Source organism: Oratosquilla oratoria, chromosome 40, assembly GCF_046742065.1.
Source record: "Oratosquilla oratoria isolate Oo_2021 chromosome 40, ASM4674206v1, whole genome shotgun sequence".
NCBI lineage: Eukaryota > Metazoa > Arthropoda > Malacostraca > Stomatopoda > Squillidae > Oratosquilla > Oratosquilla oratoria.
In genome coordinates this window covers 28,007,887-28,032,764 of record NC_134816.1, presented here as the reverse complement: position 1 = coordinate 28,032,764, position 24,878 = coordinate 28,007,887, and the positions used below count along the sequence as shown (strand labels likewise).

Genomic DNA, 24,878 nt, shown 5'->3' with positions numbered 1-24,878 from the left:
CAAGTCCAACGCGTGATCCAAGACCATGGTGAATCACATACACACACATACATACATTCATACATACATACATACGAGTATATACAGGGTTGAAATTATTTCAGTATCGCTGCTCTGCGAGTCGTTACTCCAACTCTAGTGGGCGGGGAGTTGGGTGTGTGTGTGTGCGTGTAAGGTCACAGCATTACCCATGGATCGGTTATGCGTTCTGAGCTCTCTTTCGGAAGGGAAATAGCTGTCGATCACGAGTCCAACACGTGATCCAAGACCATGGTGAATCACGTACATAGACACACACACATACATACACACATACATACATACATGCATGGATACGTGCAAGCATACATATATACATCAATTCATACATGCATACATACATACATACATACAAACATACATGCATACATACATACATTCATACGCAGATACATGCATACATACATACATGTATACACACATACATACATGCATACATACATACATGTATGTATACATACATACATACATACATACATGTTTTTAACATTCTCCCTTGCTTTGGTATCATCTATTACGAAATACCTACCACATGACGCCACTTTTTGCTGGGATGATTTCCTGCGCAGCCGGCATCTGAAAAAAATCTTACGTAGTAGTTGCCATTTTCCTCTTCACAGCAACCATTTTTCCCATTTTTATTTTTTCTGGTATTTCTCTTACACTGATCAAATCTTACTGTTTCATGCAAAACAGGTTCATATCTTTTTACATTATTATTCCTATAATTTATTAATTCACCAATTTCCTTTTCTTTGTGAAAGAAAAGTGTTGCCACTTGTAAGCACCTTTTATTCATATCTTATCATGATTATTGGATGTTATCAACAGCGACATTTTAGAATTAAACTTGGTCATTCAATATCTAATCTGCAGACAATAAAAACAGATAGTCTTTTACGCTGCGTTCCAAACCACGTCTGCATATTTAGCCACACCCCCAATCCCTATTATTCCACGAATCATGATTATTTTTGTCATGTGAAAAAATATAGGTTAAATTAGATTAAATCAGGTTGATATAGTCCTGATGTTGGGGGAGAGACCCGTAGGGAAAGAATTGAATTCCTGTCTGATAAACATATGTGTTCGTACTACGTTCAACAGAATTGATTGATCCTTGAGGGAAATGATTAAACAAATTTTAGATATGCAGTTGAAAATCAATAATTGTTGGCCATTATGACATAAGAAATAATGTTGGATTTACTTATTATATAATGTAAAGGGCATCTTACATGAATTTCATATTCTTATACAAAACTGTGTGTGATTTTCTACAAATTCTGATTTGTTAGAGAAAATAAACAATAATTCTACTGATTTGATATCCACTACGATTGGGGATATAACGACCCAAGTAAACATTAAAGGTTTTCATGCATACATGAATTATCCTATCAATTTATTTTGTTCTTTTTGATATTCATTCTAAATATTCTAGAACATCTTTAATTTAATTGACCGGTAATTTTTTTTATTTATACAAGTAAAACATGTACATTTCTATATTTCACCAAACAACAGAATAAAAAGGTGTGTTGTTCCCTAACTCGAATGAGGCAAATCTGGAAGGTTCCGCAGTGTGAAAACAGTGGGGTAACACGGGAGCGGAGGGAATTGGGTAGTCATATGAGTTCATTTGGAAGTGGGCAGCACTCTAGTTTTCGGTCGATTGACACGTGTTAAATTAATATTAAAACCTGTTTTGTGGTAATTGTAATAGTGCCGAAACCACCGTTCTTGAAAACCACCCGTGACGTGTAAAGGGTAAGTATGAAATCATTCGGTCAATGGCGAGATGCACCATGCTGGCAAATTTTTGACATTTTATTTCCTAGTACGTATGATCATTACGCTCGTAGTCGGTAAACAGGTTCAGGAAAGACAGTTTCTACGTATAATTAAATTATTTAGAGCTCCTAAAACATGTTCGAATTTAAAGTTTATGATTCGGTATAGCATCCTTTGTAAGCTTTGAGCGGTCTCCATACACCATATCAATATGGTGACTGTGTGACCTTGTAAAAAAATGTGTTATGGAATTTTTTCCGTAGGAACCTCTGCCATTATTTTTGCATGGTGTTAGGGAAATAATTGTTATAATTAATTTTTATGAAAATTTGTTAAGATTGCATCTAGAAATGAATTAAAATTGAAACTGAATTTTCAAGTGATCAATGTTGCACAACTTGATGAAACACAACTTGATGAAATTAGTGGGATTTTGGTATTCTATTATTTTCTCCAAGTATTTATACTTTATTATTGTTTGCTATTGAATTTAGTTGCTTTAGAATGTTGATGCAGTGCCTGGCAATGGTAAAAAAAAGGGTTTTCAGGTACAATTCCAGAATCGCCCTAACACGGATATTAACATGAAATTTTATGTTGTCTAACGTAACCATTCCATAGAAAAAATATACCCATGAAATACAAAAAAGATAGCGAAATTCACCATTGCTCTAGTATGCTCCTAATAAATATGCTCCTAAGATTTTTTTTTTTAACTATTTTCCAGTACATAAAATGCATAGATTTGTATTTTTTCATAAGCATAGTATAATCAGTATGATATGGGAAACTTATAATTTTAATGGTAATATTTATGTATGTCCAAGGATGCACACCATCGGTATCTTTCTTTGTGAGGTTTAAGACTACCTACCATAATTTGGAGAAGAAACTTGCCACTTTTCCCCATTCCTGTCTCAAAGAAAAGGAATTGATGATTTGTCAAAGTTAGCATATACCTTTTCAATTAGCATATACCTTTTCAATTTTATATTATATTGTTACTTTTTTATAAAATAAATTTTAAGATCATATAATGAAACTTGTCACTGTCCCATATTGATTCTAGAGTGATGTAAATTAATTTTAAAACTAATACGTCCAATCCATTTGATGTCTCTTGTTTTGCTTGGGAGGAGACTTGGTTATTATTCCAGTATTATGCAAATACATTTTTCACTTTGTTTTTGCATTTTAAAGTTCTATTTTTGTTTTTGCATTTTAAAGTTCTATGGAGTGGTTTTGTCAGGTAAGGATATATTACGAGCTATTGGACAACATAAATTTCATGATAGATGTGTGGGTGATTCTGAAATTTTACCAAGACTTGTGGCTCGTAGGTAATTGGCAATAGTCATATAAGTAAAGGCGGCAGAGTCTAAATATATGCCCACCTCACACCTATCTGATATACATTTGTTACTCCTCTGATCTTAGCCCTTTATAGATGAAGGAGCATTCTTCTGTGCCACTTTGCTTGTCACTGGCAGTATGGTAAGACTGTTCTTCGGGTATCTGTTTTTTCCGGTGATACTAAACCGTGCCCAAACGGCACCAATCAATTGAGACCAAAGATTTATGCTCTCAAACCATTCAAAATAGTATAAAGTATGATTTTGGAGAATTTGAACCAATTTGATTCAAATTCTGCAGAGATATTTTGATGCAAAGTCTCTGACACTCCTGATGAATTTTCTCTCAGTCGCCATCTTTGTTTTGGCTACAAGTTCCGTAAGGCACCGCTAGATGGCTTGTGGCACTGGAGCGTGGCATGAAAACGCAAAAATTCCGTTCATATTTCAAAATTTTCGTCAATTTTCCCATTTGGGGGGGTAGCCCCCCGGCTCCTACGGGCCTGAATAACGACATCCACTACAGACCTTACATTTGAGATTCCGGTGTGTATGTAAGAACAAGATAGTTTATTTACAAGATTAAAAAATGCCAAACAAATTTGGCTATTGGGACCTGACTAGCACAATGGAGTAATTGTTTAGACAAGCTCGACTAATTGACATTAATTGTGCAAAACAAGAAACCAAGCAGCCAAACAAAAGAGGCTTAATGTTCAGCATGAATTTTACACTCTTTGCTAAGGGTGGGTAGCACTTTTTGAAAGAAATGAATCAAACGATACAGAATATTTCGCAATGTCATACTACAAGAATGAACTATTACTTTAATCATTATTACGCCAGGATAAAATCTTAAGTTCTCATCACGCACATAACATAGGTAAAGTTTGGGCACGGTTTAGTATCGCCCGTTTTTTCAATGTGGGACTTTCTGAGTTGCTAACACAAAGCAGTAAGGAGAGGAGAGCATTTATTGGTTGTCAGCTCTCAAAATATAAACAAATTAAAAAAAAATATTGTTGAAGTTTATAGTAAGAGAGAGATCAGGGGTCTATTCTGAGGAGGGTGCCCCATAGGGCTGCACTTTGATGAAGGTGAGGATGTCAGCGGTGGCGCCAGGAATTTTTAGGTGGGGAGGCTAAGGGGGGGCTAATAGTAATATGATAATACACATATATTATCCTCATTTCAGAAGGGGAGGGGGTTAATGGTTGGGCTAGCACTGATGGCTGACAAATCTTTAGCCCTGGCAATTAAAAATTCCACTTAATAAAATTATTTCAACGAGTGTTTTCAATTTGCTCATTTCAGTTGGGGGGGCTGGCCTCTTTTAGCCCCCCCCCCCCCCCCCCTGGCGCTGCTACTGGAGGGTGTTGACAGATTTTGAAAATGGACAGCTTCACTGTTCATCTATCAGGGCCAACACATGCAGATGCTCATCATTGGTCTTTGGAATATGTGTCAAGTAGGGTAGTGAGAGTGCAAAATATAGCAGTGGGCAGGAAATTTTGAATGAATGAAGGGAGAATTGGTCAATTTGAGCACGTGCCATTTCAACCAGGTGTCAGTTCATTTGGGCATCATTTCAGGCAAGCACTTAGGTTATGTTATTCAACACGCTGACTTGTATAGACATATTTATACCTACTCCACATCCAAAAACAGTACTGACAGTACATTACATGGGGAATTGGAAACTGATGCCTGCACAAACTGCCACTTACTTGTAATGACTAGCATTCAAAGAAGGGATGAGCTTGTCTGCTTTATTGATTATATTGCATAGATGAGGGTTAGTTGATCAAGCTGTGGGGTGAACCAGCTCAAGCTGTTGGACCCTTTGTAAGGAGGAAGGACCTGAAGTATATGAAAATTATGGTGAACACTGGAGATGCTTGGCCATGGGAATGCTACATGATTATCTTGCCAAGAAAACCATAATTACTCAGTGCCAATATTCTGTTTTCCTTTGTTTATGGTTCTTGTGACCTTGCCATATATCCATAGCCTATTGCTCTTCATCACTATTGGTTTTGGTCTTGTGCAGGAAATGCATTGTTCCCAGGTAACGTGTGTCAGCCTTCAAATTGCCTCTTAGGTTGTGTTGTTCAGAGCTGGGCATGTTACTAGGTGCGTCCCTTGGTGTGTGGACTGACATATATAATCAGGACACCGAGGGATGCACCTAGGAATGCACCCAGCTCTGATGTTGTATGGGAAAGTCAAAAGAAGGTCAGTGTAGTTTAAGGCATTCAGTATCTATGGCAATAACGTCTGGGACAATTTGGTTGTGTTGATATTATTTCAAAGTTCAATGGTGATCTGAATGTTGTTTGAGGAACGGGTGCTTCTTCTCTAGACTGGGGTCTAAATCTATGTCGGCTTTGAATTTCCCACTCTTTTTCTTAATCGAGAGCTGACAACCAGTAACTACTGTCCTTACCCTTCCATTTTCAGCTGGTCCCACACAAATACAACACATAACAGTCCGTTTCTTCCATAAGAGATCTGTAGGAGGACCAGAGGGCTATTGCCAGCCACTGGGACTGCAAAGTTTTCACATATCGAAACTTGAGGCAACAGTTAATTTGTAAGGAGGTATAGCTGAGTAGTTATGAACTGTTTGTAAACTAGTTACTTAATGTTTGGGGTACAGGACATTTATGAAAAAGAAAGGGGAGGGAACCTAAGATTTTAGGGCTCTTGTCCATTGAGAAAGATTGTCCATTCATTTTGATGGTTAGAATATATATATATATATATATATGCTGAGGCATTCTGACAGGTTGATGTAAGCAGAGTAGGAAACACAGGAATCTTAGTCTTGAGTTTATTCGTTTGTCATCAGTAGTGCAGTGACTGGCAAAGAGTGTTGATTCTCCTAAAAATCTTGCTTTTGTTAAGCATGGAAATTAGCCATTATAAGATGCGAGTAAACATTAATTAAAATTTTTATGAAACTCAAATGTAAGGGGATGCAGGTTATTGAGGCTTTGCAGAGAGATTATGGCCATGATAATCCTAAGAAAACGGTCAGCTATAAGTGGATTTGGTGATTCTGGGAAGGCATAGAAGACCTGGAAGATTATCCTGGATGAACATCAATAAATGAAGAAATGATTGATGTTAGAAATCTTACTTAAGAAGACGGAAGAATAACATTAATCAAATAGCTTTAACCCTGGAAATATTGTATGGCTCAGCAAAATAAATTTTGCATGAAGATCTAGGACTCGGCGAGCATTTTGTGTGATGGGTCCCAAAAGCGTTGTCAATACCACCTGATTCTTTGAACCCCTCTTTCATTGGTGATTCTGAGCAAAATTGAGGCCTGAAGCGATGTTTATAAGTCAAATAATTATGGGCTATGAAACCTGGATCATTTGGTATGATCCTGAAAGTAAACTGCAGCCCAAACAATGGGTTCTGCATGGATCATCTGAACCAGTCGAATTCAAATCAGAAAGGTCAGTTCAGAAAGTGATGGCCACCGTGTTCTGGGATTCAGAAGGAGTGATGCTTATGGACTTCCTTGTCGAAAAAGAACTGCCAAAGGACTTTGATATGCAGATGTTTTAAGGAAACTGAGGACTGCATTGGTTAGAAGAAAAAGCAAAGAAATCTGCATGAAGGAATCCTTTTTTAACTCGACAAGGCACCAGCATATTTTGCAAGAATTGTGAATGGTGTGATTCAAGAGTTGCGATGGAAAGTGTCATTTCACCCGCTTTACAGTCCAGATCTCGCCTCATCAGACAAATTCCTCTTTCCAAAGCTCAAAGAATTGTTCGAAGGAACCCACTTTGAAAATATATATATATATGTGTTTGTGTGTATACTATTAGACCTCGCCCAACATGACTTCACCATGCACAAATTTTCACGTTTACACGAATAGGTAAAATACCCCAACATTTGCCGTACATGACCATGATTCATGATAGCAAGATTTGAATAGCCCATGAGGTCATGTTTTGTGCCAGTGTCTGGAGAGGGTCAGGGAACCTAACCTATTTTTTCCCATAAGACCTGTTATTCGCCCAACATAAATTTTGTCCTGCATGACGGGCTAAGCAACCAAATACTCATGTTGGGCAAGGGCTGACTGTATGTATGTATATACAGGCGCTCCTCAACTTACATTTTAGTTACGTTCCGAACGGCCGAACATAAGTTGAAAATGAACGTAAGTTGTTACTGTACCATACATCCGTAAATTCTATTACCATATCTTATAAAACACCCCCAAATCATTAATTATACACATAACATTGTAAAATAATAACATTAATTTCAAATAGATTAAATTCAAGCAACATAAATTGAGATGGTGGAGGAGGAGGATGAGGCAAGGCACGTTCAGTCTGTCGTTTGTGCCATGTAAACAATGGACGCAGCATCATGCGAAAGTATCTTTTGAACTACGGAGAGCGCGCTAAACTAAAAAATTCACTCAATTTTTTTTTTTTTTCATTTTTTTTTACAGTCAGTTCAAACGTAAAACGAATGAACGTAAGTAGAGGAGCGTCTGTGTATATATATATATATATATGTGTGTGTGTGTGTATATATATTTATTTATTTCTTATTTTATTTATTTTCTCTCATGACTGTTGAGGAGTTAATGTAAAACTTTGCGAACAGGTACTTGAATTGTTTGACATGTAATTATTTGTCCTTATCATATAGGAAGGATTAAAGTGGTGGGTCATCTTGTTAAATTACTGCTACTCTTTCAGATATATGAAAATAAATCACAATGGTTAAGGAAACTGGATATTATGATGTTCTGGGTGTAAAACCATGTGCCTCACAAGATGAACTCAAAAAGGCGTACAGGAAACTTGCCCTCAAGTATCACCCAGACAAAAACCCAAATGAAGGAGAGAAGGTATGCACTTTATGCTCTGATTTATGTATTAATTTTGTTATTAATTTAATTTTTTTTTTAAGTGATGCTAGTGTTGGGCAAATTTTGTGGCATGCATTATATTTTCTATTTCCTAGTTAGATTTGATATGGCTACCAAAATCTGGCCATTCATTGTTCTCCTATTCTCTATTTCTGTATTAGATTATTGTATAAGTACCAGTAATTTCCTCCTTTCTCATTCATAGTAAGATGTTGGATAATGTCACTGCTTTCATCATTTTCATGTCATATCTATTCACATTCTTTTTTTGTACTTCATGAAGAATACATGAATTAAGTTTTAAGATATATTTTTAGTACTATGGTACATATTATCACCTGTTACAGTTGATAGCCAGTTTCTGTTCCTTCAGCCACAGAAATTTCCATAACTTTTTTTTTTGTTTTTAACAGTTTAAGTTGATCTCGCAAGCCTATGAGGTGCTAAGCAATGAGGAAAAACGTAGGATTTATGACCAGGGTGGGGAACAGGCCATCAAGGAAGGAGGCAGTGGTGGTGGTGGCGGTGGCGGCTTCTCATCGCCCATGGACATATTTGATATGTTCTTCGGTGGTGGCATGCGAAGAAACCGCGAGAAGAGGTACGGTGTTTATTTTTCCTTCAATGTCTCTTACCCCTCAAAGGAAATAGTTAGACATTAGAGAGATCCTCACTCTTTTTGTTCCTTTTTTAAACATGAAAAAGATTGCACTATGTTACCTACCCTGTAGTAAAGTGGAACCCTCCCCTTGGGAATTGTTAGTAATATTACTCACTCCAGACAATCATGGGTCATGGAAATATGCAGTAAAGATATTGAATGGCCAAACTTTTCCATGGGGAAAAGTTCCCAAAATGTTTGGGCCTCGCTTTAGATACCTTCACCCCACACCAAAGACCTAACAGCAAAAATCAATAAGAAAATATACATACTAAAATCAATAACAAACATGGACTTTGGACAGCAAAAAAGAAACTAATCACAGTCAAATTGCCCTTGAAAACCACACTTGACTGCATTTCTGCACCATGGTTCCTAATAATCATGAAAACAAAAACTATACAAAATTAAGCATTTCACCTAAACCACCCTAATATAACACCTGCACACAAAAAACAAAACCTTCCCATAAAACATCACATAAAAATAACAGGTCCAGTTCATTGTAAGAACCCTCAACCCTGCTCGCTGTCAGACGGTACTGTGTACTTACATAAATATCTTACGTTTTACAGGGGGAAAGATGTCATTCACCAGATGAGTGTGACTCTAGAAGAACTATACAATGGGTCTGTGCGGAAACTTGCCCTCCAGAAGCATGTTATTTGTTCCAAGTGTGAAGGAAAGGGCGGCAAGAAGCCACCAGAGAAGTGCCCTGCCTGTCGAGGGTTGGGAGTCCAGGTAATTGACTCGTCTTTGTTGAGATGTCACGAGTCTTAGAATAATGTGAGCATTCATTTAAAACAAATAATAAAAACAATGTGATAAATGTACAAGTTCCTTAAAAACGATAATGATCTTTTCTTCTTTCTCCTCCACTTCCTCCAAAATATGTACAGCAAGTCCTCGTTATACGGTACATATGCATTCCTGAAAACCTTACTGCAAATTGAAATTAATATGTAATTTTACTTCCAAAACACGAGTGGATAACATATCTGAATTTCTTACCATAAATAGAATCAAGGGTAGTAATTACCAAATACCATAACAGTGAATTTACCGGATAAAGAATTACCATATAAGGAGGACTGACTGTACAGACAAAGGATCATCAGTTCAGGAAGTTGTTTATTTATTAATTTTTTTTGCAGATCCGAGTTGAGCAGCTTGCTCCTGGGATGGTGACGCAAGTACAGAGCATGTGCGGAGAATGCAGAGGTCAGGGTGAAAGGATCAGCCCCAAGGATAGATGCAAGAACTGTGAAGGGAAGAAGGTAAGAGGCTTGTGTAACCCCTCAAAATTGATATATTTTTTTTATATACACTGGTACTTTGATCTATATATCAAATGGTTTGCATTATTTAAGTGACAATGTGTCGTTATGAGTATAAATAAAGTGATATTTTCTTCAGAAGATTGATGAGCTATATTTTATTTATTTTTTCTTTTCTTTTTTCTTTTCTTTTTTCTTCTTATTGTTCTTATTCTTATTATTAATATTCTTCTTATTCTTCTCTCTTTTTTTTCTGGATAAAAAATGCAAGAAATTGAGAACTTTGTTATATGAAATAAACATTACATCATCTTATGAAGGGATGGTAGCTATTTTTCTTTCGATCTGGCTTCCTTTTATGTCTTGTTCTTGTTCTTTTAAGATGTATACTTACTTTCAAGGTTGTAAGAATGGATGTAGCCTTTTGTCTTCAATTCTAAATGTATGACATTTACTTTTTTCATAGGTTGTACGGGATAGAAAAATATTAGAAGTTCATGTTGATAAAGGAATGGAAGATGGTCAGAAGATCGTCTTTTCTGGCGAGGGTGACCAGGAACCTGGTTTAGAACCGGGTGATATCATTATAGTTTTGGATGAAAAGGAACATGAAGTATTCAGGTAAGGCTTGTTGAGGTAAACCCAGTTGGTGTTGGGGTAATCCCAGTTGGTCCAGTACAAAATCAGTAGTATTTGTATGGTAAAGTGGTATGGGGGTTGAGGAAGTATGTATGAGAAAAAAATTGACAGCCCAAAGGGATTTCTCCCTGTCTTCTCCTTTTCTGCATGGGGGGGGTCGCTGGATTTATGAAGTGGCCTTGCTGTGGATGTGCTGTGTCTTGTGACACTGCTTCTGACCCAGGGCAGTGGACAGGATGCAGGGATGACCCATCATCCAGGAGGTGCCAAGATAAGAGGGAGGGAGGAGGGTGGAGGGGAGTGGAATATATGGGAAATGAAATGGGTGGGAGTGATTTCTATGCCTTTTTCTTTTTGGCTACCCCCCTGTGTAGGGGGAAAAAGCCTTTGGTGTATGTATGTATAAAGTAGTATCAAGGGTGAAGCTTAATACAAACACAGAGGGCTCTGTGTCTCTTATATTGTAACTGGTTGTGGTGGAGCTAATTGGGTATTTATAAGGGGAAAATGGGATACCTTACTTGTGGGCAAGGGCACGCCGTGCTTGTGGTCTGTGTGTTGTCCAGCCTGTGGTCATCACCTATCTGCTGGGCACCTCCAGCCTAAGTGATTCTCTGCTTGCTGGGCTGCCCAGACTGCTTGGGCACCCAGCCAATCATCTCCCAGAGCAGTAGCCATGTGACCCAGTCCGTGTAGTGTGGCCGGAGCCAACAGGTCTTGGAGTGATGCTTGACAGGTTGGGACCTTGGCGGACTGGCACCACGCGACCCACAATGCTAACCTAGGCCTACGTGGCATACAGAGAGGGACAAAGTCCATGTGGTATACATGTGGAGGCACAGAGGGACAAAGTATATATGTATGCATGCCTGATAAACGGGTGGGTGGGTAAGATATGTTCAAGCTTGTGTGAATGTGATTTGATGGGAAGCACTAAGGCAAAGATCTTTTTCCATGAGTTGGGTGTACAGGGGGCGAATGGACAGAGGTGGTGCAATTTTCAAAGGGTGATATGGACAATTGCCTTGTAGTTCATTACTAAAGTATGATTATGCCTATGTGGTGTGATGAGGCATGAGTGGTTACACAAAGATGCTGGTGTTGGTGTCTTATGTTTTTTTTTTTTTTCATTAGCTAACCCCTGGTTCTGTGAACTGGTTTGGTCATGTTTTCTGTGTTTACTATTATTCAGAGTAAAAGAGAATGAGTAATACAGCAATAACTTTATATTTTATGATGCAAGTAGTGTGATGCAAATTACATATGGCAGCCAATGCTGCGCGCAAGAATTTGAGTTGTACTGAAGTGGTTAAGAGTAGGTGGGGGCTAAGATAAGCAACGGAATGAAGGATCTTGTATGTTACCCAATTTATGTATAAATACATACATACATACATATCCCAAGGCTTTTTCCCCCTTACAAGGGAGGTAGCCAAAAAGGAAATGGCATAAAATAATTTCCACCCATTCCATCCCTGAATACACTCCACACCCCTCCACCCTCCCTCTTATCTTCGCACCTCCTGGATGACGGGTCATCCCTGCACCTTTTCCACTGCCCTGGATCAGAAGCAGTGTCGCAAGACACAGCACATCCACAGCAAGGCCGCTTCATTAAATTGGCAACCCCCCCCTCTCCATCCCCCCATTGCATGAAAGGAGAAGACGGGGAGAAATCTCTTCGGGCTGCATCAAATTTTGCTCACACATACTACGTCACCCCCCATTCCCCCGCCAATTCCACCTCATACAATCACAACATCATCCATATACAACCATTCTCCATTCACCCCTGTCTTTTGTCCTCTCCCTTCCTTCCTCAACAGACATTCCCCTCTTCCCCAAAGCCCCCTTCACCCCATCCATCCATCTTATCCTAGGACGTCCCCTCATGTTCACTCCCTCCACATCTGCCTTCCATACCTCTTTTACTAGTCTTTCTTCACTCATTCTTTCCGTGTATCCAAACCATCCTAATATTCTTTCATTAACCCTATCTCCCAGCTCCTTTTCCACCCCTGTTCTCCTCCTTACCTCCCCATTTCTCACTCTATCTAGCCTAGTAACCCACATCATACTTCTCAGACACCTCATCTCAAACACATTCAAACTCCTCTCTTTCACTCTTATGTTCCATGTTTCTGCCCCATACAGTGCTGTTGGCACAATCACTCCTTCATACAGTCTCCTCTCAGCATCCATTCCCAAATGTCTATTCCTCATTACACTCTTCAATCCACCAAGGCATTTACTCGCTTCTCTCAATCTACATTCTACCTCCACCTTCACTCCACCTTTTCCTGCCACATTTGCACCCAAGTATCTAAAACTATCCACTTCCTCCAGTCATTCTCCCTTAATGCTCACTTCCAGTCTACTGCCACTTTCACCCCTTGTACATCTCATCACCTTACTTTTACCCACATTTATCTTTAGCTTTCTTCTATCACATACTCTCCCAAACTCTGTCACCAACTTCCTCAATTCCTCCTCTGATCCTGCCACAAGCGCAGTGTCGTCGGCAAACAACAGCTGGTTCACCTCCCACTTTTCTCCATTTTCTTTAACCATCTCCAATCCCTGACCCACTACCCTTGCATTTACCTCTCGCACCACCCCATCCATGTATAAGTTGAACAGCCAGGGCGACATAACGCATCCTTGACGAAGTCCCACCTTTACCTCGAACCACTCACTCTCTTCATTTCTAATCCTGACACAAGCTCTACTACTCTCATAAAAACTCTTAACAGCTCCCAGAAGCTTTCCTCCTATCCCGTATATCTGCATAACCTCCCACAGTGCCTTTCTGTCTACCCTATCATAAGCCTTTTCCAGATCCATAAAAGCCCAAAAAACATCCTTCCCCTTTCCTATAGCTTTCTCACATATGTCTTACCACAAAGATCTGATCTACACAACCTCTACCTGTCCTAAATCTACACTGTTCCTCACCAATTACTCCTTCTGTTCCTCTCCTAATCCTCTCAATCAAGATCCTCCCATAAGCCTTCCCAACTACACTTAACAAGATAATCCCTCTGAAACTACTACACTCACACTTGTCCCCTTTTCCCTTGTAAAGAGGAACTATACAGGCACTACTCCAGTCCTCTGGCACTCTACCCTCTCCAGCAAACATTAAATAACCTCACCAGCCAGTCCACCATCACTGTACCTCCCTTTTTCAGACATTCTGCATGGCATCCATCCAGACCAGGTGCCTTACCTGCTTTCATCATCTTAACAACTGCCTTCACCTCATCCTTCCTTATTTCTCCTCCATTCTCCTCACTCATCACTCATTTTCTTAGCATTTCCCACTGCAGCTATCTTTCCCTCCCTATCCTCCTTCACATTTAGCAACTCCCTAAAATATTCTGTCCATCTTCCCCTTACTACCTTCTCTTCCATTATCATCTCTCCATCTGCACCTTTTACCTTTTCTTCTCTACTTGATTCTCCTCCTCTTCCTCTCTTAATTTCTTTACAAAACATCTTTTTATTACTTTCAAAATTTTCTGTCATACTCTTACCCCATTTCACATCTGCTCTCCTCTTTGCCTCCTTTACCTTTTGCTTTACTTTTTTCTTTTCTTTTCTTTTCTTTGTACCTCTCATATGACTCCCTCATCCTATTTTGTAACCAATCTGTGAAAGCTCGCTTCTTCTCTTCTACAACCTTCTTTGTTTCCTCATCCCACCATTCACTACCCTTTCTTCTATTTCCTCCTGTCCTTCTTGTTCCACACACCTTCCTTGCACACTTTATGACTCCCTCCTTGAACCATCCCCATTCCTCCTCCATACCCAGCTCCACTCTATCCTTCACTCCCTCCCACTCCTCCTCCAGCTTCTTTTCATACTCCTTCTCCTTTTCCTTTTCATTCAAAGAGTTCACTCTAAGAACCTCCATACCTTTTGTCCCTTTCCTCTTTCTCCATCTATCCTCCACTCTCAACTTACCTTCCACCAAAAAATGATCTGATATTCCCCCACCCTCTCCCCTTAGCACATGTACATCCTTAACTCTTCCTATCATAATCCTATTAACCACTACATAATCCATTAGCGCTCTATCTACCAACCTTCCCTCCACCACCCTCTCCCATGTGTACTTATGCTTGACTTTCTTCTGAAACACTGTATTTGCTATCATCAACTCTCTTTCTAGACACATTTCCACCATCAACTCTCCACTATAATTCTTTCCTGGAACTCCACATTTCCCAACCACTCCATCGATTGGACCATTTCCCAACCACTCCATCGATTGGACCATTTCGTACCCTAGCATTAAGGTCTCCCAGTACTATTACAATGATCATTTCTCCCTAAATCCTCTATGCACTTGTGTATAAATAACTAATCCTTTTTCAAATTCCTGACAAATTTTTGTTTTATTTCTTGTTACAGGAGAGTCAGTAACGATCTTACAATGCAGATTGAAATAGAATTGGTGGAGTCACTTTGTGGTTTCCAGAAACCTATCAAGACCCTGGATGACAGGACTTTAGTCATAAGTTCTATACCTGGTAAGTCCTTTGCTGTGTTATTTCTACTTGTGCACATGCATACACACATATCCATGGATATTTTGCTCTATCTGTCTGTCTGTAAAGTTGTATATTATTACTGTGTTATTCATACTTGTGCACATGCATACATACATACCCATACATATTTCTCTCTCTTTGTCTGTCTGTGTAAAGTCGTTGTATATTATTACTGTGTTATTTCTACTTGTGCACATGCATACACACATACCCATACATATTTCTCTCTCTCTCTCTCTCTCTGTCTGTCTGTAAAGTTGTATATTATTACTGTGTTATTCGTACTTGTGCACATGCATACACACATACCCATGCATGTATCTCTCCATCTGTCTCTCTTTCTCTCTTTCTGTCTGTCTGTAGAGTCATTGTATATTATTACTGAATTCAACTACCTCATTAGAGTTACATAATCCACAGATATTAATTTATTTCATATAGGGACCATTTAGGGTGGATGCGCTGAATGGCCTACCAGCTCCAGCGCTTGGCCTTCAAGCCAAAAATTTCATAATCAATCGATTATTTAGGGTGGTGGATGGGAGTGAAATGGCTGGGAGTAGGTACATACCTTTTGACATGGCTACCTCCCTTATAAGGGGGAAAAAGCCCTTGGTATATAGATTGGTAGAGGAGGGTGGAGGGTAGGGGAGTGGAATGTGTAGGGGATGGAATGGGTGGGGGTGGTTTCTATTACTTTTTCTTTTTGGCTACCCCCTGTGTAAGGGGGAAAAAAGCCTTTGGTATATGTATTTATATAGATTGATTTAGGGATAAATAATTATTGTTCATTTTATTGCCTGAAACCCTCAACGTCACTGATTGAATAGTTTTTTGGACCTTGTAGATATCATGGAAGAAATTTTGGACTGCTGTCTGTTGTATTAGTGTGGAACTGTTTCTGTGTTACTTAAAATGATGGAACAAGGGAGCAGGTGCCATTGTCAGTTCTCTTTGTGTGAAAAGGTGGAAGAAGTTGAAGTTTATGGGGAAGGAGGGGGGTGGTCATGGGTCTGGTCCAAAGATTGCGTCAGATCTTCAGGGCTGTTCCTCCAGATGGAAATGAGGGCTTTGGTGGTTACAAATATGGACAGTAGGGAGATGATGCCATCTGCCGTCCTTTACGAAGGACCACTACTAGCAGGTAACCGTCACTGATTCTACAGCTAAGGGAATGTTGACATCTTGAAAGGTCTGAAGCCGTCAACCTCTGAACAGGTTTCAATCAATCCGTTGCCCCTGGATTCTCACAGGAGACCTGCTGCTTTCAGATAACGGGCAATGAACTCTGGTTGGATCCCAAAGTCACTGGGGGAAGATTTGTTGTGTTGTCTAGTGCAGGGCGTTGTAGTATGAGGTGCTGTTTTATCAAATGCCCCACATATTTTAAACCTAGATAATTCAAATATAGTTAACAAATTGGAGATCGTTATAAATGTATTTGTTTTTTGAGTTGACATTATATATTCATTTAACACAAATATCTTTTACCTTTCAGGGGAAGTAATAAAGAATAATGACATTAAGTGTATCATGGGAGAGGGTATGCCAGCTTACAAGAATCCTTTCGAAAAGGGCCGACTTGTGATACAGTTCTCAGTGTTCTTCCCAACCAAACTTTCTTTAGAAAAGATAAAACTATTGGAAGAAATATTACCAACAAGGTTAGTAAGATTTGTTTTGGAATTTTGATATCTGATGTGTAGGTGGAATAAAGTTAAATGAGATGTGGAGTGCTAGGAATGAATGCAAATGGAAAGTGCATGGGATGATTGTACTCATAACACTGAACCTGAAACTGAATTCAAGGGAAGCAGAAAGAATGTGCATAAAGTATATGAGGTGTTACAAGGATTGGTAGAATGAGAAACATGGAGGTTAAGCAGAAAATGGGAGTTGGATAGAGAATATCAATGTTCAAGTGGTATGGGCATATGAAAAGAATGAGTGAGGACAAATTATAAAAATGTGGAAAGCAAAAGTGAATGGAGTAGATTTGAGAAGACCAAGAATTAGGTTGATGAATGGGGTAAAGGGGCCATTGGATATCCAAGAAATATCAATTAAAGCAAGGAAGAGTGTGCAAAAGATGAAGTGAATGGCAAGAGATTTTTGAACAGATGAAGGATGATGCAGCCTGAAGAGATGTTATTCTGTGCTTAAATTCTTGGAGTGAATGAGAAAGGTGGTGGTAAATCAGCTCTGGCTGTTCAGTCAAGCTGTGGAAGCGCTATCAATGGTATTCTTAAAAAAAAATCTTTCCCTTCCAAGGATTTATATAAGGAAAGAATTTTTTTAAGAATACCACTAAGATTCTTATGATGGTATTCTTAAAAAATTCTCTCCCTTCCAAGGATTTATAGAAGGAAAGATTTTTTTTTTTTTAAGAATACCACCATAATTTTCTTATGGTATTCTTAAAAAAAGATCCTTTCCCTTCCAAGGATTTATATAAGGAAAGAATTTTTCTTAAGAATACCACTGTTTGTCTTGTGGCACTGCCTTTGGGTCAAGCAGTATTGCAGAGATGGGATTGATCCATCATCCATGAGGTGCTGAGAGGTGATGAATGAGTTTGGAAGGTGTGTTGAGTGGATGTGTGCTTTGACTCCACCATCCCCTTATAAGAGAGAGAAGTCCTTTGATATATATGTATATATTTCATTTCTGTTGTGTTTATATATATATGATTTTTTTTGCTTATTAATTTACTGATAACTTGTCTTTGATATCCAGGCCTGATGTCATAATACCTGATGATGCTGAAGAATGCATGCTATCCAAAATAGATCCACAGCGGAACCGACGGCATCACATGAATGCATATGATGAAGATGATGACGATATGCATGGCCATCACAGACAAGTCCAGTGTCAGACTAGTTAAAGTTCTCTACGTAATAATGGGCAGGTGTCTCAGGTTTCGGTTCTGGTTCGGCGACAAGGAGGGCATTAAGAGAAGCAACGCAGTGGGAACATTAAAACCCGTGTATCATTGCTGCCATTGTGAATGTCTAATGTGTATTTTTTTCCAGTCTTGTGATAGTTTTACCCCTCGAAATTAAGGTGACATGAGTGTCAGGTGTACAGAGTAATTGATGGCACTCCGCCGTTATGTCTACTGAGTCATCGTTCCCAGTTCACCACATAAATCTTCTGAGTCGTCAGGGACTCCTTTGTTTCATGTGTTACTGTGAATCTTACGAACAGCAATCTCATTATAAACCCTGTGGATTTGTTGTGATGGTGTCACAAGCCTGAAGGATATGTAACATAAAAGACATTTTTCTCATGGGAGTCGAAATGTGCTTGATTTTTTTTCGCTAGTTAAACCAATTTTGTAGCGTACGAGGGAAATACGATGTAATTGATGTTGTAATTTATTGGTTATTAGTGGCTTTTAGCATCCTGTTTCCCTGACCATGATATGTAGAAAATCATACAAGCTTTGTGGGTTTCTTCTTCAGATAGCTCTTATGTGGTGAGCTCTTTAGTATTCTTGAAAAAAGAGCGATACACGTCACAATGATGATCTTGCATGGTGGAAAGATCTTCAGGCAGTTTTCAGATTTTAATACCGAAACTATTTCCGGCAAATGTACCTGTTTTGCACATTAGAGAACCTTTTTTGAATACTGAGAAAAAAAAAGAAACCAATGCTGCACAGTATTCTGTTACAGCTTTGACCATTCCTGTATGAAGTGATCAGGCTGTCCCCATTTTCTTTATCAAAAGATTTACCTATGTTCAAAATATATTCATGCCTAATTATGAATTAAAGATGTAGTTAAGAAAATGTGTTATAAATTTCCTAAGTAGCTCCACAATATTTAGTGACTAGAAAGTTCCTACAATTATGAAAATGGAAGAGTAATGTTTCTGTAATTTTCTACTGTGTGGGGTTGGAGTACATCTAGATTGGAGTATTTGTTGCGGAGTGTGAGCATATGCAAGATTGGGAATATATTCAGCCACTGTCCGTCTTCCTACTAACAATAACATCTTTCTTCCAACTGAACCATAATTCCTCAGAAAACCCAAAGACAACCCATGCATCAGGTAGTGTAGAGTCTGTACTTCCCCCGTGGTAGAATTAAGGAATAACACAGCTTAGCAGCAGCGTACACCACTGAGCAGCCCCATTTAGGGTCCTCTCTGCTGATCCTGTATGGGTTAGGGGGATGAAAAGTCCTATACATAATCTTCCTGAACCTCCCATATTCACTGGAGTCCTATGTAATGTATAGGGTGGTGGTGGTATCTCAGTACATATATATAGTATGTGTGTGTGTGTATATATCTGGAGAATCGGTGATATATTGTTTTCTCTTGCACAAGACCAGTTAGACATGAGTGACCCTGCAGAGATTTTCATCTTTTTGACAGCTCCTTGGCTGTTCAATTTATACATAGATGGGGTGGTACAAGAGGTAAATGCAAGGGTAATGGGTCAGGGATTGGAGATGGTTAAAGAAAATTGAGATAAGCCAGTTGTTTAATGAAAACACTGCACTTGTAGCAGGATCAGAGGATGGACTGAGGAAGTTGGTGACAATGGAAATATGTGTGAAAAGTTGAAGATAAATGTGGGTAAAAGTAAGGTGATGAGATGTACAAGAGGAAAAAGTGGCAGTGGACTGGAAGTGAGTATTAAGGTAGAGAGACTGGAGGAAGTGGATAGTTTTAGATACTTGGGTATCATGCGGTGGGAAAGGGAGAAGTGGAGGTAGAATGTAGATTGAGAGAAGCAAGTAAATGCCTTGGGGGGGGGGGGGTTAAAAAGTGTAGTGAGAAAAAGGCCTTTGAGAATGGATGCTAAGAGGAGATTGTATGAAGGAGTGATTGTGCTGACAGCACTGTATGGGGCAGAACACGGAACATGAGAGAGGAGTTTGAATGTGTTTGAGATGAGGTGTCCGAGAAGCATGATGGGAGTTACTAGGCTGGATAGTGTGAGGAATGAGAAGAATGGAGGTGGAGAGGGAGTTGGGAGATAGGGTTGATGAAAGAGTATAGGGATAGTTTGGACACATGGAAAGAATGAGTGAAGAAAGATTAGTAAAAGAGGTGTAGAAGGCAGAGGTAGGTATGAACATGAGTGGGCGACCAAGAATGAGATGGATGGTTGGGGTAAAAGGGGCATTGGGGAAGAGGGGAATGTCTGTTGAGGAAGGATGGGAGAGGACAGAAGATAGGGGTGAATGGAGAATGGTTGTGTATAGATGATGCTGTGATGCATGAAAGGTAGTGGGTGAGGGATTGTGTGAAAAATAAATTGACACAGCCTGAAGGGATTTCTCCCAGTCTTCTCTATTTCTGCATGAGGGGATGGAGAGGTTGCTGATTTAATGAAGCTGCCTTGTTGTGTCTTGCAACACTGCTTCTGAACCAGGGCAGTGGGCAAGATGCAGGGATGACCTATCATCTAGGAGGAACCAAGATAAGAGAGAGCAAAGATGGTGGATGGGAGTGGAGTATGTGGAAATGGAATGCGTGGGAGTGGATTTTTTGCCTTTGTTTTTTGGCTACCTTGTAAAGGGAAAAAAAGCCTTTGGTATATGTATGTATTTATGTATGCAGTTATGTGCCTACTTGTACGTTTATTTGCAGTTTTAAAAGATTTTATAGAGTATAATGAAATAAAGAAAAATGACCATCAATCAGGAGGCAAGAGATGATTTGGTTTCTGGTAGGATAAGCAAGTAATGCAGATTTATTTATTTCATCTTCATGTGGATGATTGTCATCCCTGCATCTTGTCCACTGCCCTGGGTCAGAAGCAATGCAGTAAGACACAGCACGGCCACTTCACTTGACTGGTGACCCCCACTGTCCCCTCATGCAGAAGAAGAGACAATGGGGAGAAATCCCTTCAAGCTGCGTCAAAACCTCATTCACACACAAGCACCTAACACCTGCCCCTCCCTTTGCATAACAGTATCATCTGTACACAGCCATTCTCTATTCCCCCTTATCTCCTGCCTTCTCCCTTCCTTCCTCAACAGACATTCCCCTCTTGCTTAAAACCCCTTTCAACCCATCCATCCATCTCATCCTCGGTCACCCCCTCAAGTTCACTTCATCTATCTCTGTTTTCAACACCTCTTTTTCTAATCTTCACTCGTTCTTCCCGATTTCCAAATCATTCCAATACTCTTTCATCAGCCCTATTTGCCATCTCCTTTTCCACCCCAGCTCTCCTCCTCACCTTCTCGTTTCTCACTCTATACAACCTTGTAACCCCAACCATACTTCTCAGACATTTCATCTCAAACACGCTGAACCTTTCCTCTCAGCCTCTCCTAAATTCAAAGTCTGCCCCATACAGTGCAGTCGGCACAATCACACCTTCATATGGTCTCTGCTTCTATTCCTAATTGCCTATCTCTCGTGAAGTTTTTTAATATCCCAAGGCATTCACTTACTCTCAATCTCAATTGGAAGCAAATTGCGGGAAAAATCTCTTGGTATATAGATTAAATTATTTATTTATTTTCTGTAGTTACCAACGCCGTGGTATCCTAATCTGTCCCTGCTAACGATTCCTTGTGTTTCTGCTAAGAAATGTCGTTAGACTATTTTCACCCCAAGTTTGGCAGGTTCGATACCAACATTTACCTTTGATTTGCGTTGTTCTTCATTTCCTGCTGGCGCAGAAAAAACTGCAGTTAGGAGACGTTGAGGCATTTAGATGTTTTAATAACTCACCTTTAGCCTGTGTGTTTGGGAAAAGTGGCAGTCATCGAAGCCGAAGTCAGTCGTTTTCGAAGAGAACCGAAGAAAATTTATTCTACAAAGTCGTTAGTAAACGGACTTTCAAAATGTAGACGGTGCAATTTTGTGGCTTGATATTTTATTTTGTATGTAATTGTTTGTTGTTTACTCATTTGTTTATTTATTTGTTTTATTGATTTTGTGTACTTGTTTAGAACACATTCCGTTCCGGCACGTTTCAACATGGTGATTCACTATATATTCTGACCAATTTTATTCAGTGATGAGGAGGGTTTTTGCATTTTAAGCCACATAATACATCGCTTGGCACTTTGCCAAAACAGTGTATGAACTGGAGTGATATTGAAATGTTTAGGTAGTCCACATTTTCGAATAACTCAAATCGCGGCATATTAGATATTTTCCTTAGGATAAATCCTTTCTGGGGCCAAGCTTAGGAGGGACGGTACAGTAATATTCTCTATTTATTACAACAAATTTTAAAAAGTGACAATCTTGAGAGGGTAGTAGAAAAGTGCTGGGTGATTGATGTTTCCCCTGTAGTCACAGCACCTCGGAATTACTAGTAACAGTTTGGGATTAACCTTTGGCTAGATAGTAAATGAAGATCAGTCAATAATGGGACTACTTCGTTTTTCTCTGTTTTGCCCCGTTTTCTGTGATGTTTCTTATTTGAAACCACACCTTCCGTCGACAATAAGTTTCCTAAAATTTTAGTCCTGAATTATTGTAATGTTTGCTTCACTTGTGTTAATATCACCTTATTTTCCAAAAAACCATAAAACTAATGACGTAAATATAAGTAGATTTCCATATTTCAACCAATTTGAAATTTTATTTTTTTCAGTCCAGTCTCCATGAAGTGAGCAAATTCCAGGGATTTGAGCAAGCATAAATATTTCTTTATTTCGTGATTTGAATTGGTATTGGATAAGGATATGTTTATCACATTCCATAGATGTGGAATCCAGAAAATTCTCTTCCTCCTTTTCTTGCAAGTCCTCATGGCGAACACAAACTCGTTTACAAGTTTCCCTCAACGCTGTCTATTTTTACGCTTTTTGTCATAAATAATGGCCAATACTACAACTATTTAACCCAGTTTTATTATCTACCTATTTATGGCCAAATTTGTCTCGTTTATCTATGACTGTAAAAATAGATATAGTTGTGTGTTACGATTTTTTTTTTTTTTATTTCATGAGGCAAGTTCAATTTTTTTATTTGCTCCTTCGATTTGGTGACGTCACTACTGGTTTTCTTCCAAAGCTGAATTATTTTATAATTTTTAAATGGTGATAAAGGTGGACCGAAAGCCTTGTAACATGCGAGGTTAGAATATTTGTCTTGGTCATCATTAGACAGTTTGATTTAGCTCGGGGAAAAACCTGCAACATGTGAGGCTACAGTATAGCTAATCATTATAGGCAGCCAGGGCCTGAATTCACAAACAAATCCTGTACTCATGCATATGTTCAGATTGTAAATAAAGTATCTAATTACATGTAAAGTGTAAGGATGGAATTAAACCCATCTCGAATAAGTGTAGGAATCTCACCTTTGTCATTTATTTTCCGAAGACAAATGCACTTTCAGATTGTAATTTTTTCAGTTTATATTTTTTCTTTGCAACAAAAATATTGAAAACATTTCCACAAAATATGATTGGGTAATTTACTGTAAATAAAAATATTTGAAAGGTGAAATACCTACAATTTAAGATATTGTTTGCAGTCTTGGATTTACTTATGAATGTCGGCTCTGTCAAGTCTATAATGAACATTGAAAAATGTATACATGTGTTAACGCAGAAACACGTATTTTACTAGTTATAAACATCTTTATACATAAAGGTACAACATTTATTGTCTAATTTCAGGTATCCTACGTTGTAATCTCTCAGTTGTTGCACACGACATGCCAGCGACTCCTGGCAACTCTTGCAAATAGAAAATGCCAAGCTTGGAGTTACAGAAGCATATATCTTCAAATAATTTCTAATGAATTCAATGATATAATTTTAGTACATACAAAAATACAGGCGAATTCCAATTTCTTTTTTTATTATTTATATGCCATTGATACTAGTTTGCATAGTTCTACCATGTCAAGTCTTCTCTTTAGCGCGAGAATAATTGAGTACTTGTAAGGATCTAAAAGGTATGGGAAAGAATCAGAATTGATTAGCTGTTAGCGGGCGAGGGGGGAAGAAGGGGAGGGGGACCGTACCTCCCCTGTTCATCTAGTAATCATTTGTTCAACATCATACACACAATGCACAAATCACCTTTACATTCTTTGACAAATGCTCTGATGAATTACAAGTCGTTTTTGGTTATTTAGAAATATATAGAACCAATATTTAAGATTTATGAATTTTCTAATTGAGTGTCTGCATACATAATGTTACATTTCTTCCGCTCCTTGTCTTATTATTTTTCTTTCTTGTTTAATTGTTTATTTGTATTGGATCACTCGTTCTTGAGTCTGCTCATATACTTTTGTTACACAACATATACATAGTCCATTTTACACACATACACGCACACACACACACACACACACACACACATGCATGTATGTGCTGCCTTCTTCCCTAGTATATAAACTTTTTCTATCTCTACCAACTCGTTTCCTATATCCTCTACCAACTTTGCTATCGCCTCAATTTCCTGCTCATACTACGGACCCGAATATCTTTTGATAGCCATCATAGTTTCTGTAAAAGGAAACACCATCACTAGTATTCACAACTAGATAACTAGTATTTCTGCTAGTAATATAATATTCTCATCCATTAGTCTTTTCCAACGAAGCAACCTTAGTTTCTCCCTGGCTGCCAAAATAGTCATTTTTTTGTCTCCAAGGAATCTGTACAGGGTATGGCATACGTCATGAACCATAATGCCA

At 38.8% G+C, this 24,878-nt stretch overlaps 1 protein-coding gene across 3 annotated transcripts; it reads left to right on the top strand.

Moving 5' to 3' along the window:
* The first annotated feature begins 1,588 nt into the window (after window positions 1-1,588).
* Window positions 1,589-19,029, top strand: Droj2 (DnaJ heat shock protein family (Hsp40) member A4-like). 3 transcript variants are annotated; one of them, XM_076177433.1, is made up of 9 exons: window positions 1,589-1,809; window positions 7,928-8,079; window positions 8,514-8,701; window positions 9,337-9,502; window positions 9,916-10,038; window positions 10,505-10,659; window positions 15,094-15,212; window positions 16,732-16,897; window positions 17,970-19,029. In XM_076177433.1, exons 2-9 carry the CDS (start codon window positions 7,948-7,950, stop codon window positions 18,118-18,120), a joined length of 1,200 nt encoding a protein of 399 aa, XP_076033548.1. In that variant the 5' UTR covers window positions 1,589-1,809; window positions 7,928-7,947; the 3' UTR covers window positions 18,121-19,029. The 3 variants fall into 3 exon arrangements, with proteins under 3 accessions (XP_076033548.1, XP_076033552.1, XP_076033551.1); XM_076177437.1 differs by having other exon boundaries at window positions 1,641-1,663; XM_076177436.1 differs by lacking the exon at window positions 1,589-1,809 and having other exon boundaries at window positions 7,907-8,079.
* Window positions 19,030-24,878: the final 5,849 nt, after the last annotated feature.